This window comes from Jatropha curcas, chromosome 8 (assembly GCF_041381405.1).
Source record: "Jatropha curcas cultivar XTBG-Jc1 chromosome 8, XTBG_Jcur_1.0, whole genome shotgun sequence".
Taxonomy (NCBI): Eukaryota; Viridiplantae; Streptophyta; class Magnoliopsida; order Malpighiales; family Euphorbiaceae; genus Jatropha; species Jatropha curcas.
Window position 1 is genome coordinate 6733557 of NC_143158.1, and position 17835 is coordinate 6751391.

At 31.7% G+C, this 17835-nt stretch overlaps 3 protein-coding genes and 2 pseudogenes across 4 annotated transcripts; 4 read left to right on the forward strand and 1 right to left on the reverse strand.

The window, feature by feature from the left end:
- Positions 1 to 239: 239 nt before the first annotated feature.
- LOC105641255 (jasmonate-induced oxygenase 4-like) lies at positions 240 to 2111 on the forward strand (annotated as a pseudogene). Its single transcript, XR_016322038.1, has 4 exons — positions 240 to 522; positions 974 to 1212; positions 1289 to 1616; positions 1715 to 2111. The product of XR_016322038.1 is annotated as a jasmonate-induced oxygenase 4-like (transcript).
- An 810-nt stretch (positions 2112 to 2921) lies between these two features.
- On the forward strand, positions 2922 to 5450 carry LOC149494088 (protein LATERAL BRANCHING OXIDOREDUCTASE 1-like). Its single transcript, XM_089724626.1, has 4 exons — positions 2922 to 3276; positions 4348 to 4595; positions 4672 to 4999; positions 5093 to 5450. The coding sequence occupies exons 1-4, from the start codon at positions 3022 to 3024 to the stop codon at positions 5327 to 5329; spliced, it is 1068 nt and encodes a 355-aa protein (XP_089580752.1). The 5' UTR covers positions 2922 to 3021; the 3' UTR covers positions 5330 to 5450.
- A 730-nt stretch (positions 5451 to 6180) lies between these two features.
- On the forward strand, positions 6181 to 7765 carry LOC110010286 (protein SRG1-like; annotated as a pseudogene).
- A 939-nt stretch (positions 7766 to 8704) lies between these two features.
- LOC149494089 (protein LATERAL BRANCHING OXIDOREDUCTASE 1-like) lies at positions 8705 to 10872 on the forward strand. Its single transcript, XM_089724782.1, has 3 exons — positions 8705 to 9609; positions 9724 to 10051; positions 10671 to 10872. The coding sequence occupies exons 1-3, from the start codon at positions 9476 to 9478 to the stop codon at positions 10851 to 10853; spliced, it is 645 nt and encodes a 214-aa protein (XP_089580908.1). The 5' UTR covers positions 8705 to 9475; the 3' UTR covers positions 10854 to 10872.
- A 274-nt stretch (positions 10873 to 11146) lies between these two features.
- LOC105647914 (cuscuta receptor 1) lies at positions 11147 to 16114 on the reverse strand. The gene is made up of 9 exons (XM_089724775.1): positions 15758 to 16114; positions 15523 to 15678; positions 15361 to 15435; positions 14519 to 14653; positions 14348 to 14422; positions 14114 to 14269; positions 13898 to 14038; positions 13190 to 13339; positions 11147 to 13100 (listed from the first exon to the last, which is right to left on the reverse strand). The coding sequence occupies exons 1-9, from the start codon at positions 16107 to 16109 to the stop codon at positions 11272 to 11274; spliced, it is 3069 nt and encodes a 1022-aa protein (XP_089580901.1). The 5' UTR covers positions 16110 to 16114; the 3' UTR covers positions 11147 to 11271.
- Between the last annotated feature and the right edge of the window lie 1721 nt (positions 16115 to 17835).

Genomic DNA, 17835 nt, shown 5'->3' on the forward strand with positions numbered 1-17835 from the left:
GTCTTTTTTCATGCTTTAATAATTTGAGATTAGCAGTTTACAAGTTTCAATCAATCCAGAAAAGGATCATCCTAAATAATTAATTATGTTGCATTAATAATTTTATATTGGAAAAGAAATTTTGTTAAAAAGGTTTGTATTTTCATATAAAATAATGACAAGTGTCCTTAATTTGCGAACCCACAGGATTTTATAAGAGACCCTGTCGGATGGCTTATTGTCTTCGTCTCATTCATAGTTTATGCCTCTCTTCTCTGTTGTGAAAAAAATGGCATCACTGTCCAAAAAAGATGTTCAGGAAATGTCAGCGGCCACTGAGCAGCCACATCAGAATACATAGTCAAAGGATGCACTTTTGCACCTTCTGATAATTTCTCTTCCTCATCGGCGACTCCTTTTCCAATCATCGACATCAGTCTCTTCTCCTCTTTATTATCGGATTCCGGTAACAGTAGTAACAACGAAGTCGAAAACGCACTACAAACACTAAGATCAGCTCTTAGCTCGACCGGCTGCTTCCAGGTTTTTTACTTTCTTGGTTTCATTTTCTTCGATTGCATCATTTTGACACTTTTATACTATTAGGCTCGATAAACCATAAGAATTTTTTGATTGGTTAGGAAATATTGTCAAAGAGTTTTGATATTTATATGGGAAAAGTAATCTTAAACATGTTATTATATTTTAATCATAATTCTAATTTTGAATATTGATAATTTATTATCATTCTTTTTATAACAATTAAGGCTTAATTGTTAGGTTTAGCATGTTGTTGATGGACAGTAAATGTTATCAATTGAAAGCCCATAGTTGAGTTCTAATGTTGACAATTTTGAATTATTGATTACCAATATCAAATACTCTCAATCACATAACTTACATTTTATATTCTACTATATTTCAATACTATCCTTTTGGCTAACGTTGATCATTAAGTATTGATGGGTTTTAAGAAATAGTATATTTCTCTCAGGCAACAGGACATGGAATGTCAAGTTCATTTCTTGACAAGGTACGTGAGACGGCATGCCAATTTTTCGAACTCCCAAAGGAAGAGAAGCAGAAGTATGGTCGGTCTGAGAATGAAAGTGAAGGGTATGGAAGTGATTTCACCAAATCAAGTTCTTGACTGGTCTCATCGCCTAAGTCTGAGGGTGTTCCCTGAAGATAAAAGAAGGAACAACTTTGGCCACAAAACCCACCTGATTTCAGGTTAAGATTTTCTGATCTTATATACAAAATCGTTGTTCAAACTAGCAATTTTAGTTATACAATATTCTTTTTGCAGAGAGACCTTGATTGAATATTCCTTGAAGATGAAATCTGTAATGGATCTTCTGTACAAAGCAATGGCAAGGTCGCTGAACTTGAAAAAGAATAGTTTCTCTGGGCAATTTGGGGAACGAGCACTAATGCATGCAAGGTTTAACTTCTATCCAAGTTGTTCGAGACCTGATTTGGTTCTTGGAGTCAAACCTCATACAGATAGATCGGGCATTACAATTCTTTTGCAAGATAAACAAGTCGAAGGCCTTCAAATTTTAGTAGATGAGAAATGGGTAAGAGTTCCTGTAATCCCTGATGCTCTTGTTGTCAATCTTGGAGACCAAATGCAGGTATATGCCTCATCCGTAACATTTTTCATAATTTCTAGTTCTGGATTTCTATTGGCTTTTCTTGTATTTAATTTTATATTATGGAACAACCAATGCAGATAATGAGTAATGGAATATTCAGAAGTCCAATGCACAGGGTAGTAACAAACTCCGAGAGGTTGAGGATATCTGTGGCCTTATTCCATGAACCGGAGCCAGAGAAAGAAATTGGAGCTGTGGATCGCTTGGTGGATGAGCACAGACCAAGATTATACAGAAATGTTAAAAATTATGGTGTTATAAACTATGAATGGTACCAAAAGGGTTTGGTGGCACTTGAGACTGTGAAACTTTAATCCTTAAGCTAGTTGATGTTACAATACTCATGGGATGGTACTGTAAACTTATTGCAGAAGCTGAGCTGATGAGCTGCAGGACTAGACGAAAATAGTCTTTTCTCTCACTTAAACGACAAACATTAATAGTCGTTCAATAAATTGTTTAGTTGGAAATGAAGAGCGAATTTCCAAATGGTAAGATATCGATCCATTTACTATCTCAGCAATGTGAAAGTTTGACGTGTATAAAAGCCCAACCCACTGAATTTGGACGAAGGTTAAAAAAAAAAAAAAAAAAAAAAAAAAAAAAAAAAAAAAAAAAACAGAATAAAAAAAATTTGATATAAGAAAATCATTGAACAAAAAATATATCGAATTAAAATACATAAAAATAATAATAAACCATTTCTGTATAAATGATAATAATTATTATTTTGAATTTAATATTCTAGTTATTTAAAATGTTAAACAAATATGAATTTTGTTTTGTAGTCCTAGATTTAAGATACAAAAAATATTTTGTTAAAGCAAGCATATTTCTTAATTCAGTACATATTTGACATTGAAGATGAAATTATTTTTTCAACCAAATTTCATTTTAGATGTTGTTGGCATACATTTTTAAAGTGTTGTTTAACTATTGTAAAACTTTCATGGCTAAGAAATTTATTTTAAAAATAATTTTTTGAATTATTAAATTCACATTATAAATTTATTTTTAAAAAATAAAGTGGGCTCGTGAATTTATATAAATTTATTGGTATTGCGCTTCGTTTAGCTCCTAACTGGTCAAAATTCAAAATGTGCTATTAAAAATGTGATTTTAATAAACCCAAAAAGACCATCAAAATAATTAATTTATGTTCTATTAATATATTTATATTTGGAGAAAAGATTTTTATAAAAGGGTCGTATTTTTTCACAAAAAAAAAAAAAAAAGTTTTGTATCTTCATATAAAACAATGGGCAGGAAGCCTTGATTTGCGCACCCACGGGATTTTTTTTGAAGATTCCTCGTACCCGGTGGCTTATTGTCCTCATCTACAGTACCCACGGGATTTTATGCCTCTGTTTTCTGTTGTGAAAAAATGGCATCACTGTCCAAAAAAAACGTTCAAGAAATGTCGACGGTCAATGAACAGCCACCATCAGAATACATAGTAAAAGGATGCACTTTTGCACCTTCTGATCATTTCTCTTCCTCATCGGCGACTCCTTTTCCGATAATCGACATCAGTCTCTTCTCCTCTTTTTTATCGGAGTCTGTTAACAGTAGTAACAACGAAGTGGAAAATGCACTACAAACACTAAGATCAGCTCTTAGCTCAACCGGTTGCTTCCAGGTTTTTTAACTTTCTTAATTTTATTTTCTTCAATTGCATGGTTTTTTACTTATCAGTTGTATGTTGTTGATGGACAGTAAATGTTATCAATTGAAAGTCCATAGTTGAGTTCTGTTAAGAAACTGGTAATCAGGTTCGAGAACAAGAAAGTAAATTAGCAGAGAACAAGTAAATGAGTTTAGGATAGTACCTGCAAAGCTAGTGAAATTGACAGCAGCTGTATCATCTGATGGATTGACTTGCATTTTGCCATTGAGTGCCTTCATTATTTCAAGTTGCACAAATTTTGCCAAACTTTCATTCAAACCTCCCTGATCACTGGGTGTTTACTCAGAGTACTCTTCAAGTGGTGTATCATATCATTGATTCAAAATGTGTGCTTTAGGACCATTTTGCTTCTGTTTTAAGTCCTTGAACCAATCTGGATAGCCATGAATTTTGAAGCATGTATCTTTGGTGTTACCTGGTGCTTTTACAATGCCAACAGTATCTGTCTTCCTTCTTTCTGGTAGTTCCCTTGTTTTCATTAGAAACACCCTTCTTATAGGTAGCATTTCCTTGAGCATACGTAACAACTGCAGATTCACTTGAGTCTAGTGTTATATGTTGAACCACTCTCTGCTTTTCCACCTTAAGAATCACGGAAAAAGCCTTACATCCTTAGAATGGTCAAAACTCTCATTCTACCCCATCAGAAATTGCATTAACCTGTCATTTTCTTCTATATCATGCAAATTCTTAACTGCTCCACATTCACACACTAGAAGAACTAACTACGTATCTAAAAACTAACTATCACATATCAGCAATTCTGTTAGAAGAGAATAATTAAATAAACAGGGCAGTCATGTTGTATGGCTAACAGTCATAAGTCTTAAGTTCTAACGTTGACAATTTTGAATTATTAATTACCAATATCAAATACTCTTAATCGCATAACTTATATTTTATATTCTACTATATTTCAATACTAACCTTTTGGCTAATGTTGATCATTAAGTATTGATGGTTTTAATCAGAAATTGAGGTAGTTATAGGAGCATTTAAAGAAATATAGCATATTTATCTCAGGCAACAGGACATGGGATATCAAGTTCATTTCTTGATAAGGTGCGTGAGACAGCATGCCAATTTTTTGAACTTCCAAAGGAAGAGAAGTCGAAATATGGTCGGTCTGAGAATGAAATTGAAGGGTATGGAAGTGATATGATTGTTTCAACAAATCAAGTTCTCGACTGGTCTCATCGCCTAATTCTAAGGGTGTTTCCTGAAGATGAAAGAAGGAACAATCTTTGGCCAGAAAACCCGCCTAATTTCAGGTTAAGCTTTTCTGATCTTACATACAAAATTGTTGTTCAAACTAGTAATTTTAGTTATACAATAATCTTTTTGCAGAGAGACCTTGATCGAATATTCCTTGAAGGTGAAATCTGTAATGGATCTTCTGTACAAAGCAATGGCAAGGTCACTGAACTTGAAAGAGAATAGTTTCTCTGGGCAATTTGGGGAACGAGCACTAATGCATGCAAGGTTTAACTTCTATCCAAGGTGTTCGAGACCTGATTTGGTTCTTGGAGTCAAACCTCATACAGATAGATCGGGCATTACAATTCTTTTGCAAGATAAACAAGTCGAAGGCCTTCAAATTTTAGTAGATGAGAAATGGGTAAGAGTTCCTGTAATCCCTGATGCTCTTGTCGTCAATCTTGGAGACCAAATGCAGGTATACGCCTCATCAGTAACGTTTTTCACAATTTCTGGTTCTGGATTTTATTACTTCTTGCGTTTAACATATATTATGGAACCTCAAATGCAGATAATGAGTAATGGAATGTTCAGAAGTCCAATGCACAGGGTAGTAACAAACTCCGAGAGCTTGAGGTTATCTGTGGCCTTATTTCATGAACCAGAGCCAGAAAAAGAGATTGGACCTGTGGATAGCTTGATGGATGAGCACAGACCAAGATTATACAGAAATGTTAAAAATTATGGTGTTATAAACTATGAATGGTACCAAAAGGGTTTGGTGGCACTTGAGACTGTGAAACTTTAATCCTTAAGCTAGTTGATGTTATAATACTCATGGATGGGACTGTAAACTTATTGCAGAAGCTGAGCTGCTGAACATTACAAATTCATCTCAATTAAACGAAATTAGTCATTCTGCTTCGAAATTTTCATGACTAAGAAATTTATTTTTTAAATCATTTTTTGAATTAATAAATTCATTTTAAAAAATTAAGTTGGGCCGGTGAATTTATGTGAATCTGATGATAGTGGGCTTAGTTTACACGACTGGTTTGCATCCTTAGCTAAATGTGCAATTAAAAATGTGATTTTAATAAAACCAAGTTTACGAATACAAAACAAAGGGTTGACAAATGACAAAGAAAATGTCAAATGTGTTACATAATCATCTGCTTAGAATTTTGTAATCCCATGCATCTAACTCAAATTGACTGAAACCTACGACGACGATAGGTAATGTAACCCTTTTCATGTTTATCTTATATAGAAACATCTAATGGTTCATATTTGAGTTTGTGCACGCATTTCTTCATTAATATTGAGTGGATTAGTTTAAAAATATTTTTTAACCTCATTTAAAAAAAAGCGTATCGAACCACTCGTCCCAATATTCATCGGTAATTTTTTTTTTCATCAAATTTAATAAAGATTGCTTTTGCACCTTTACATTAGACGAATCTTATAAAGATAGTATTATATAATGATTGTACACTGAGATATTAAAATATACTATGAGATCTCTAAATTATGATTTTATTAACACATTAATTCTTCCGTTCAAAATAGATGAACCAAAATATTAACAAAAATCATATTTGAACATTAAGCCCTTTATCATGATTAATTGCACTGTATATATATATTGTGGCGATAGGCATGGTCGGTGGATCTAGCAGCCATAATTTTTTAATTGTGGTTAATGATTAGAAAATTCAAAACCTTGCACGATAAATAGAAAAATATGATCTTCTCTTCCAAATCATAATTAGCTAGATCACTTGTATTAATTCTTTTAGAATAGGATTTCTAGGCAAAGAAATTGCAAATAATTATAACTATCCTCCACTAGCCCCAATTCCTATCATTGATATCAGTCTGCTATCTTCTTGTTCTAAAGAAGGAGAAAATGAGCTTCAAAAACTGAAATTGGCTCTCACTTCTTGGGGTTGCTTTCAGGTTTTTCTTTTCTTGAAACCTTACCTTATTTCTTTTTGCAATTTGATTTCTATTAGGGGTCACATTCATAGTTAAAGCTTATTAGCATTTCTTTTACTCTCTTTTAGTTCTTACAACCATGTTCTTGAATTTGATGGTTTTATACAAACTAATATGCAGGCTGTTGGGCATAGAGTAGAAAGTTCATTTCTTGATAAAGTACGTGAAATTACAAAACGGTTCTTTGCACTTCCAATGGAAGAGAAACATAAGTATGATCGAGAAGCTAACAGTCTTGAAGGACATGGGAACGATCCAAATGTTTCCAAAAAGATCATTTTTAATCAGTCTGAACGCATTCTGCTTAAGGTAGCTCCAGAAAATGAATGAAGGATTGAACGTTGGCCATGCATTCCTACAGATTTTAGGTAATTTATATATATGATTTTGACCTAGAGGTCATGGGTTCGAAAGCTATTACATCTCCCCATATTCTCAAAATAATTTTTATAAAACTTTTGAAAAACTTGCAGAAAGGTATTAGACGAATACTCAGCAATAATGAAGAGTACATCACGGTTTCTTCTAAAGGCAATGGCAAGATCACTGAATTTAGAAAAGAATTGCTTCTTGAATGCGTACGGAGATGAAGAATTGATAGGAGCGAGGTTTAATTACTATCCAGAAGCTGCAAGTTCAGACATATTTGTAGGAGCTGAAGCTCATTCAGATGGATCAGGAATAACAATTCTCTTGCAGGATAAAGAAGTGGAAGGGCTTCAGGTTCTGAAAGATGGTCAGTGGTTCAGAGTTGCCATACTTCCTGATGCATTATTTGTCAATGTCGAGGACCAGTTGCAGGTATGCAGTTTTGACCCCTACATATTACGTTTGTGGCTGAACTGAAAAAAAGTAATATGTATGAATTAATTTCCAACTTGATGGCCATGCAGTAATTCGTACATTATAAGTTTTATCTAAAATGTTAGATGAAATATTAATCAATTTTAGTTTATATTTGATGAAAATAATTAATTTGTTGAAAATGTAAAATTTCATATAGATAATAAGTAATGGAATCTTCAAGAGCCCAATGCATAGGGTAATAGTGGAGTCAAAGAAGGAAAGAATATCAGTGGCAGCCTTTCACTTGCCCAAATATGAGGTAGAGATCGGACCGGTTCAGAGCCTAATGGATGAAAATAGACCTCAGCAATATATGAGACTTAAGGATTATCGTGGATTCTATTATGACAGCCTTTTTCAAGGAATTGCACCGCTTGACTTGGTCAAACTTAATCCATGAATTCTCCTATTTTTATATGTTTTGTTCTAATAATTGTGAGTTAGATGACGTGCAGATAATGATTGAGTGGATAATCTAGCAGCCTATGATTACTTAAATATTACTTAAATATTAGACGACTCAAAAGTTCAATATATAAATAGAAAATTATAGTCTTCTAAATCATGATTAGCAAAAACACCTGTATTAATTTTCTTTTCTTTTCTTTTTTTTTTTTTTTTTTTTTTTAAAAGTAGGAATACCATGGCTGCTACAACTGCAACTCCATTTTGCCTAGCCAAAGAAATTGCAAATAATATAATTATCCTTCCATAGCCTCTAGCCCGTATAATTGATATCAGTCTAACACTTCATCTAGTGGTTAGAGTGTAATACAACTTAAATTTAGGCTGTATTCAATAACAACTTTTTAAATAGTTTTAGTCAAAATGCTAAACGGTATTTTTTGTAGTGTTTGATAACATAATGTTTAAACTAACTTTTAGAGATTAAGATAACATGTTGTGAAATGTTAACTCATGTAACCTTTAACTTTTAGCGTTTTATGAAAAACTATTCAAACAGTTAATAGCCAAACTGAAATATCTCGAATTTTTATTTTCGAAACTTTTAAATTTAATTTAAATCAAAAATCGAAAATTTTGACCGTATGCGTTGTAAATATAATACAGTCTCAATTCGAGCCCAAATTTTCGAATTGGGCCCAAGCCCAAAAACAGCTTATTCGGAATTTTCGATTGGACAACACTTAAAATTTTCGATGAACTAAAATGGAACTCTAGTTACTAATCGATTATAAATGTATGTATATGTATGTAACTACTATATAAAGTAATTATCTTAAAATCAAATATCATTACTATTAATATTTTTATTATTATTGAGTAAATGGAGAAAATGTTATGAACCTAAATAAAATAATCAAAATAAATCGAACGGACCTGAAAATCAATTTGATTTGTCGAAAACCACACGAATAATCCGAAAACCGAGTAAAAAACTCGAGAACCAAACAAAATGAGACCAAATCACTAAATCGGACCACACCGGTTCGAATCGAACCGGAATGGTCTAGAAGCCCAATTTTTCTTTCTTTCTCTTCTTTTTCTTCTTCTTCTTCTTCTTCTTCCTCCTCTCGCGCGACAGCACCCCTTCCCTTGCTCCACTGCGTTTTTCGTCGACGGGCCACGGACTCCGGCAACCAAGCCCTCTTTCTTCATCTTCTCGACGATAGGAACTCGCCGGTGGTGTCGTTTCGCAGAACGGAGGCCAGGATCGAAGGAGGCCGCGACTGGAACTCAGCGTCGCGCTATGAAGATCCGGCGACCCACGCCGTTTGCGACGGCTGCAGCTTGAAGGAACAGCGCCGATCACTTCATCTCCTCCACACGAACATTCCCCTCCACCGATTTGCGATTTCGCCTGAGTTTTGAGGAACCACCATGGATGGCGGCGTGGAGAAACTGTCGGGCTTGTTCCGGCCAAACGAGCCACTGGCTATAGGTCATGGGAAAAATATTTTCGGCGAAATACTAAAAGATTTGATTTCCAAGAACTGGATTTTCTGGAGAAATTTCTTGATTTGTTAAGTTACAGGCTATAGGTCATGGGATTTCAGATTCTTTCCTTGACAAAATACGTGAAGTTGCAAAACAGTTCTTTGCACTTCCAGCAAGTGACAAAAAGAAATACAGTAGAGAAGTCAACGATATGGAAGGATATGGGAATGACCCAGTTCTTTCTGATAAGCAAGTTTATGACTGGTGCGATCGTCTCTTTCTTAAACTGATACCACAAGACTCAAGAAAGCTTCATCTTTGGCCTACCAATCCAACTCAATTTAGGTACAGAAAAACCCTATTATAGTATTATAGCATGCGTTTTCTGTTATATTCATTTCAAGAAATTGGTTTAGAGTTTCTTTGTCCATTTTTTCAAGAAATTAATTGTTCTTGCAGAGAAATACTGGATGAATGTTCAGTAAAAATGAAGAACACGGTGGAGCTTCTTCTTAAAGCAATGGCAAGATCATCGAATTTAGAAGAAGATAGCTTCTTGAAACAATATGAGGACCAAGGGGTAATGGCAGCTAGATTTAATTACTATCCTACATGTCCAAGACCAGACTCAGTTCTTGGTGTTAAAGCACATTCAGATGGATCAGCAATAACGTTTCTTTTACAAGATAAAGAAGTAGAAGGTCTTCAAATGTTCAAAGATGATCAATGGCATAGAGTTCCCATCATTCCTCACGCTTTTGTTGTCAATGCCGGCGATCAAATGCAGGTAATTAATTAACTACTTAATTAAAAATCTTATACTTACTATGGATGACGACAACTAATCCTTCTCTAAAATTAATATAAATAAATGATTGAATCATGAATCTTTAGGGTTTTATTTTTTTAATCTCAGCCAGGTAATCCTCATTTGTTTTCTTCCCAAGATTTATATGTATAATTTCTTGTTGGTTTGACCCTGCACGACAAAAACTCTTACCCATAAATTCAGTATAGAACAATTTATATACATCTAATAATTGTAATAACTAAAAAAATAATTACTACTAAAATAATTTCTATGGTTCTAAAATTACAATTGAGTGTTTAGATTTTAAATATATTCAATTAACTAAAATTTATCTTTGAATTTTATTCAAACTTTATTTTAATATTAATAAATAATAAGTCCATTCGTTTAAGTATTTAATGATAACTGATTTGAGTATGAGTATTTCAATTATACATATAAGGCAAAACACAAGTATAAAAATTAAAATTTGATCGAGTTGATTATCCGTGTTACATCTTAAAATAATTGAAACTTGAAAGTAATATGTCATTTCATTATGGTACATATGAATTAGAATTAAAGACTAATATGGATTATGGACAATTAAATGCAGATAATGAGTAATGGAATCTTCAAGAGCCCATTGCACAGGGTATCAACAAGTTCAGAGAAGGATAGAATATCCCTAGCAATTTTTCACTTGCCCAATTCAGAAGTAGAGATTGAACCTTTAAAAGTTTTGGTTGATGAAAAAAGACCACTGGACACTGTCAAAATAAATACTTTCTCTATATAATTATCATTTTCTTTTTTAATTCTAATAATCCCATCCCTCCCACTTGAATATTACTAATAATAATTAAATGAGAAGTCGCATTGCTGTATGTCTAACATTGATGATATTTTAATTTGTTAATGTTGGTTAAAAGCAAATAATATTTTAATGGCAATAATAATTAATATTGCTTTCACAAAAAATGAACCCAGCAAATATTTTTTTCTAATCCACAAATCTACTATTTGGTTTTACGAAATTATGATAGTAAAAAAATCTTATTAGAGATATGGGGACATGCAATATTGAGAAGAGATGCGGAGAAAAAACACAAATAAATAACAGAACTTTATGAAAAATTAAGAGAGATACATATTTAATAAATTAATTATTACAAGTACCATTCATCATCTTAAAACCACAAAAATGTTAAAAGTGACTATGGAAGTTTGAACTTGAATAGAACATAAACATTGTCTTCTAGAAAATATTGACAATTTGTAATGCATACCTCAACGAACCAAAACCATGCTCGTCGCCATTGAGGGTTTATACACAAAACTGCAGCTATTGACAATAGTACCATCAAGTACGCTACTGAAAAGCTAATAAAGAAAATATTCATGTCTATGAAGCCATTCTCCTCTTGTTTTTCATCTGTTGAAACTCCAGGCATCAATGGTGGTGATAATGTTGCACTGCAAGTATTTGGTAATGGAAGACCACAAAGATAAGGATTTCCCTCGTAGCTACTCTTATCAAATGTGGCAAATTGAGCGACTCTATCAGGTGTCTTTCCAGATAAATTGTTATATGCTACACTGAAAACTGCTAAATAATTTAGTTGAGCAAGCTGAGTAGGGATTTTTCCGTTCAACTTGTTGTAAGAAAGATCCAAACTCTCTATTTGACTGAGGTTGGAAAATGTTGTTGGAATTTGTCCCGTCAAACTATTGTGAGAAAGGTTCAACACTTGCATATTCTCAAACTTTCCAATTTCATGAGGAATTTCTCCTGTCAATTTGTTGGCGGAAAGATCTATTCCAGAAAAGAAGAAAAGAATGGTTCGTTGGAAAGAATATGTCATCCACTTTGTTGTAAATTCTAGAGGATTTAGCGTAAGTTCTATAGAATTAATTGGTGTAGACGCTTCTATTCTAATTCTACGTTGTCCTCTCAACTTTAGACAAGGAGGGATATGACCAGAAAGATTATTGTTAGACAAATCAATTAACTGTAAAAATTCCAAATTGCAAAGCTGGTTTGGAATTTGACCTTCAAAATTGTTATAACTCAAGGAAACATAGCTTAAAAATGAAAGTCTCTCGCCAATCCATTTTGGAATGGTTCCGTTCAACAAATTATTTCTAAGATCTAATACTTCCAATTGAAAGCAATTGTAGAATGCCTTGGAGATTGTTCCTTCTATTCTATTTTCAGATAAGTAAACATGTAATAATTGTGGAGGGTTGAAGTTTGATGGTAGATTTCCAGAGATGATGTTTCTTGAAAGGTCCAAAACTCTAAGAGAAGGCATGTTGCCCATCCACTCTGGCATAACAGCTGAGAGATGATTATCACTGATACCTAGCAATTCCAAGAAGGAACAATTGGATAAGCTGTTCGGAATATTTCCTGTGAATTGATTTCCATCCAATTTTAAATATTCCAAGAAGCTGACATTGCTAAATGAATTGGGAATGCTATCACTGAAATCATTATTGGAGATATCTAACCTTAATAAGCTGGTATGAATCGGCAATTGAAAATGTCCTGAAAGAGAATTATTGGCTAAATGAAGTTTTTCTAGTTTTGTATTGTTCTTTAACAACCAAATTGGAAAGCTTCCCTCCAGTTTATTATTTGAGAGATCAACTTCTTTTAAGTTACGCTGATAGTAGAAGAATTTGGGAAAGACTCCACCGTATCCCAGACCAGATAACATAAGACTCTCTAATTGGAATTTTGGAATCGACTCGTATACTTTTATTTCTGAATAGACCTCATTATCCCTCCCATAAAAGTACTTGAGTTTTGTATGGTTGAAGAATGGACCAAATGAAATCGGGATTTTAAAGTGATTGTTTGAAAGACTTAAATATTGAATGGATGTCAATCCACCAAGGGGGAAGATTTTTCCAGTAAAATGATTGTCAGAAACATCTAAACTTTCAAGGGATGTCATATTTGCCAAGCACCTAGGCAATGTACCATTTAGATCATTAGAGCTCATATCTAGAAATTGGAGATGTTTCAACTCACATATGCCTGCAATTTATTTATAATTAAAAAATTTAATCGTGTGATGTAGAGAAGAATAAGAATACGGAGAGAGAGAGAGGGATGACCAATCTTACCTGAGGCCACTGGTATAGTGCCATTGAGTCCACAGTTCCTTAATGATAAAGCCTTAAGAGAGGACATTTTTGCAATTACTTGCAGGATGTCGATGCTACTAGAGGAATAATTCATGTGTAAAATTTCTAGGTTCTTGAAATTTGGCAATCCTACAATAATAACAGTAATATGAAATTTTTAAAATTGTAAACAAGATTAAAATAAGACACTGGTAGTACTGTGGGTAGAATTGTCATATTTGATGCTAATTATTAAGGTTTGAATTACTATTATAGTGAAATATGCTAATTTGCTTTTCAAAAATTAATTTATAGTCCTTCTATTTTAACTCTATACATGTTAAGGTCTTTATCTTCAAAAAGGATTTTAATAATCTGGGTATTTTATGAATTTCCAATTATAAAATCTTTTTGATAATTTGTTAAATTTTCAATTATAAGGTTGAAAAAAAATATAAAGAACGGGATATGAAGAATACCAACTAATTATAATTTTTAAACAAAAATTTCATCTGAGTTATTAGTTAATTAATCAATACAAAAGGTACACATTATAATGGAAGGACTACGAATATTGTCTGACAAATATAAAATGTAAGAAGTATTGAATTCATTTATTAAAAGAAATGACTAATGTAATATACTATAACACACCAAGTAATTCACACTATTATCAAAACCTAAAGAGGTTAATTAATAATGAATTACCTTGAGCTGGTAGGGTGCTTTCCAGAAAACACAGAGATAAAAATTTAAGAGAAGGCAATGCTCCAAGACTTTGAAGAGAGATTTCACGCAAAGATGAATAGTCGAGTCTCAATTCTTCCAAGCTGTTCATATTATGTGACTCTATTTGAAAACAACAACAAATGTTTTATTTAAGACTCGGAATCAAATACAGTTACAAAATTTTAGGCAATTTACCTTGAGCAAATATTTTTCCTTTGAAATCATTTTCTTTTAAAGAGAGAATCTTTAGATATGGAAATGCTCCCAATGATTGTAGCAGTAAAGAGCTTCTTCCATTTGTGGTCATGTTATCCAGAGTTAGTTTGCTTAACTTGCTTAGACCTCTTGTGTCTGCAAAATTAGAAAAGACTATATATGATCCTTGATTTGATTTAATTAATCAAGTTTAAATTTAAGTTACTTTGGTACCTTCCTTAACTTCAAACTTGATTATTTGATTTCCGCTCAAATCTAGCTCCTCTAAGTTACTCAGATCATCCAATTCTGGACAATTCAAAACGACAACTAATTATATCGCTGTAAAAGTTCAATCATATTGCTTTATCTGAACAAAATAAATAAGAACCATAATTGACTGACCTTTCATGTGAAATATCCCTTTCAGAGAATTATAACTTAGATCCAAATGTTTCAGAGAAGGAAATCCATTGAGAGATGAGAGTAAGTTGTTAATGCGATTGTAACTCAGATCAAGATATTGCAGATTGGGTAAACCTGAATTATTTGTATTATCAATTGAAAAGATATAGATAAATTGGGTAAAAGGTTAAAACCCATGAGATGAAAATGTAAGATAGAGGAATAATTGGCTTAGCCAACTAATGCTAAAAGATTAGTATTAACCAATTAATAAATTAGCTTACCACTCTTATATGTCTTTGATGAATATGATATTTAGTTGATGTGAGATTTTTAACAGTTTGCGCATATATACAAAGTGCTCATCTACTTAAATTAAACAAAAATAATTAACTATATAAAAAATCTATCAGGTAGTAATCTCAATTGATTAATTAATAATCAAATATAATTTATTAAAATTGTAGAGTTTACATATGATATGTGCTAAACTCAATTGATTAATTAATAATCTTAAAATTTTTATATATCATTTCCAAAATGAATTTTATATATCAAAATTAAAATCTAAGAATCATAATTTTTTATGTTAAGTGTTCCTTTGATTGACTTATATATATATATATATATATATATATATATATATATATATATATATATATTAGACCAATATGGGAGATGGAAATCCCTTGAGATATGAGAGCAAGGTATTGTTTATGTGATTACTACTCAGTTATATATATCCAATCCTAGAAAAGTAGAAATTGCTTAATACCTGTTGTATTTCTTCAATTAATTTTAATAAAAGAAAAAAAAAAAACCTATTAAAGATAAATTCATACCATGAGAGAATTTGAAACCTTCAATTTCATTTCCAGATAAATGCAACTCCTCCAAGCTTGTTAAATTACTCAATTCTGCCCCTTTGCAATGATCTTAATTAATATAGGTTTTACTTGAAAGAGGTAAAAGAGAAGAGAAATTAAGGAGGAAATTGAACTCACTTTGAATATTAATTGTTCCTTTGATTCTATTGTCGTTTAAATATAAATATTTTAAAGATAACAAACCACTTAAAGAAGGCAAGATGCTCTCATTGAATTTATTATCACCTAAATCCAGAAACTCCAAATTGGAAAGGCTTAATAATCTTTCAAAACCTGAAAAGAAAATTCTATAAATTGAAATTTATCAGATAAATTAAACTAAAACTATGCAAGAGATCTATGGTATACGAACCTTCATTTTCAACACAGCCCAAAATGTTACTTCCATACAAGTAGAGACGTTTCAATCCTTTGAAGGGAAGAAAGAAAGAGGCATTGAGATACCAATCTCCCAATTCCTCATCCCTCCTAGCATAGAGTAAGGTTACTCTGCCGGTAACGGGATCACAGCTCACATCGCTCCATTGACAACAATTGAAATTATTGTTCTGCCAAGTCCCCATAGCCTTGCCGTTAGGATGATTAAAGTAAGCTTTGAGGTTTAACAAAGCAATTCTGTCATCCTCCAAGCAACCATTACACCACCACTTTCCTTCCAATAACAAAACCATCATAATTGATATCCACAGCTTCTTCAAAATCATAGCCATTTTTCAGTGCACAACCACTTCATCATCACTACCATTTTATAGGAAATGAGTGGACCACCATAAGTCTTGTTCAAACTACGCTTTGACATCAACTCGACAATATATTTTTTTATCTTTTTCCACAAGGCATGCATTATAATAGAACAATTTTAAGCTTACTTTACTTTCTTTTTTCACTAATTGCAAATTATAATTTTGTTTCTGTTTTTAAAAAAGGGTAATATTTACAATTTTTTTATTACACTCAACAAATATACTATTATTACTCTTAATTATATCGTAAAATAAATAACTCTAAATTTTTTTAAAAAAAACTTTAAAGTTATTTAAAAAATTAAATAAAAATTATTGCATAACCATGTTATAGTTTAAAGAAACACAAACCATATATTGTCCTTTTTCACAATTCCGTTTCCTTGATGAAAGAAATATTTATCTTGTTCATTTTTTAGATTCTAAGAATATGGTTGCTGGTTACACATTATTTTTTTATATTCATAATTAATTATTTTCTAAATTTCCTTGCCCGGTCTGGAATCCCTTCTACCATTTCTCCAACAGTGGATATGTCAATTCTTGCAACATCCATTATCTGCCCTTCTGCATATAGTTAAATTAACATTGGATACCTCTATTTTCAAAAATTATTTTTTTCTAAATTATGATTTTGTTGATATTTTGGTTCCTCCATTCAAAATAGCTCTTTTAATTGTCAATTGATTGAAAAAAAAAATTGAAATTGACCTTTCTATAAAAAAAGGATTTTAAGGCGACAACAATATTTTGGTCTCTGACTTATGATTCTATTAACACTTTGATCTATTTTGAAATTACATAACTTTAAGGAATGAATTTGGGTTTAAAATTTAATTTTTATATTTTAAAAATATAAAAAAAAAATGGCTCAACAAATATTTAAACTCTTAAATTTGTCGAGTTTTTTTATTTGTCAATATTGAGCCTATCAAACTTTGATTTAATTAAAAAACACCTAAATTGACTGAGAATAAAGGGAAACTTAATAAAATAAAAGCCTAATTTTTAGTAAAAATAAAAGATTAGAAACTTAATTTTAATTAGTAAAAAATAAAATTTCAAGTGCTTAATAATTAGTATTTTTGATTAATTAAGCCATTATATCAACGCATGTTTAATATGCATAATTATTACTCTAACACTCAATCAAATAATAATTCATTTAAAAAATAAAGAATTAAAGAAATTGATATCGACAGATAAAAATCAAGTTCTTAACTTAAAAACATATTTTTTCACCGAAAATAATTTTGAATTTACCTCCTGTATTAAGAAAAATTAGTCAAATGCTTAAACAATGTGCAAAATGTACAATTTTTTTTAAAAAAAATTAAATAACATTACTTTTTAACGATCATATGGTAGTTTGTACGTAGAGAGGTAACAATCTAACGTTATTGTGAGTGAGAAAAGTAGAGAATATATATAATTAAAGTAAACAAACGATGTGAATGCAATTAATTTATTATGGGTTAATAATTACTTTTTCCAAAATGCCTGCCACGTACTTTCCAATATGAAGACTTGGCCATTTCAGATAAGATATTAAACAAATAGGAAAATACCTACCACGTATATATTGTCCGTTTTGATTATTACATTTTGACTGGTGAAAGAAATATTGGCGTTGTTGATTAATTTGATACGTGTTGTTTGGTTTTCCAATTCAAAATCAAAAACGGGT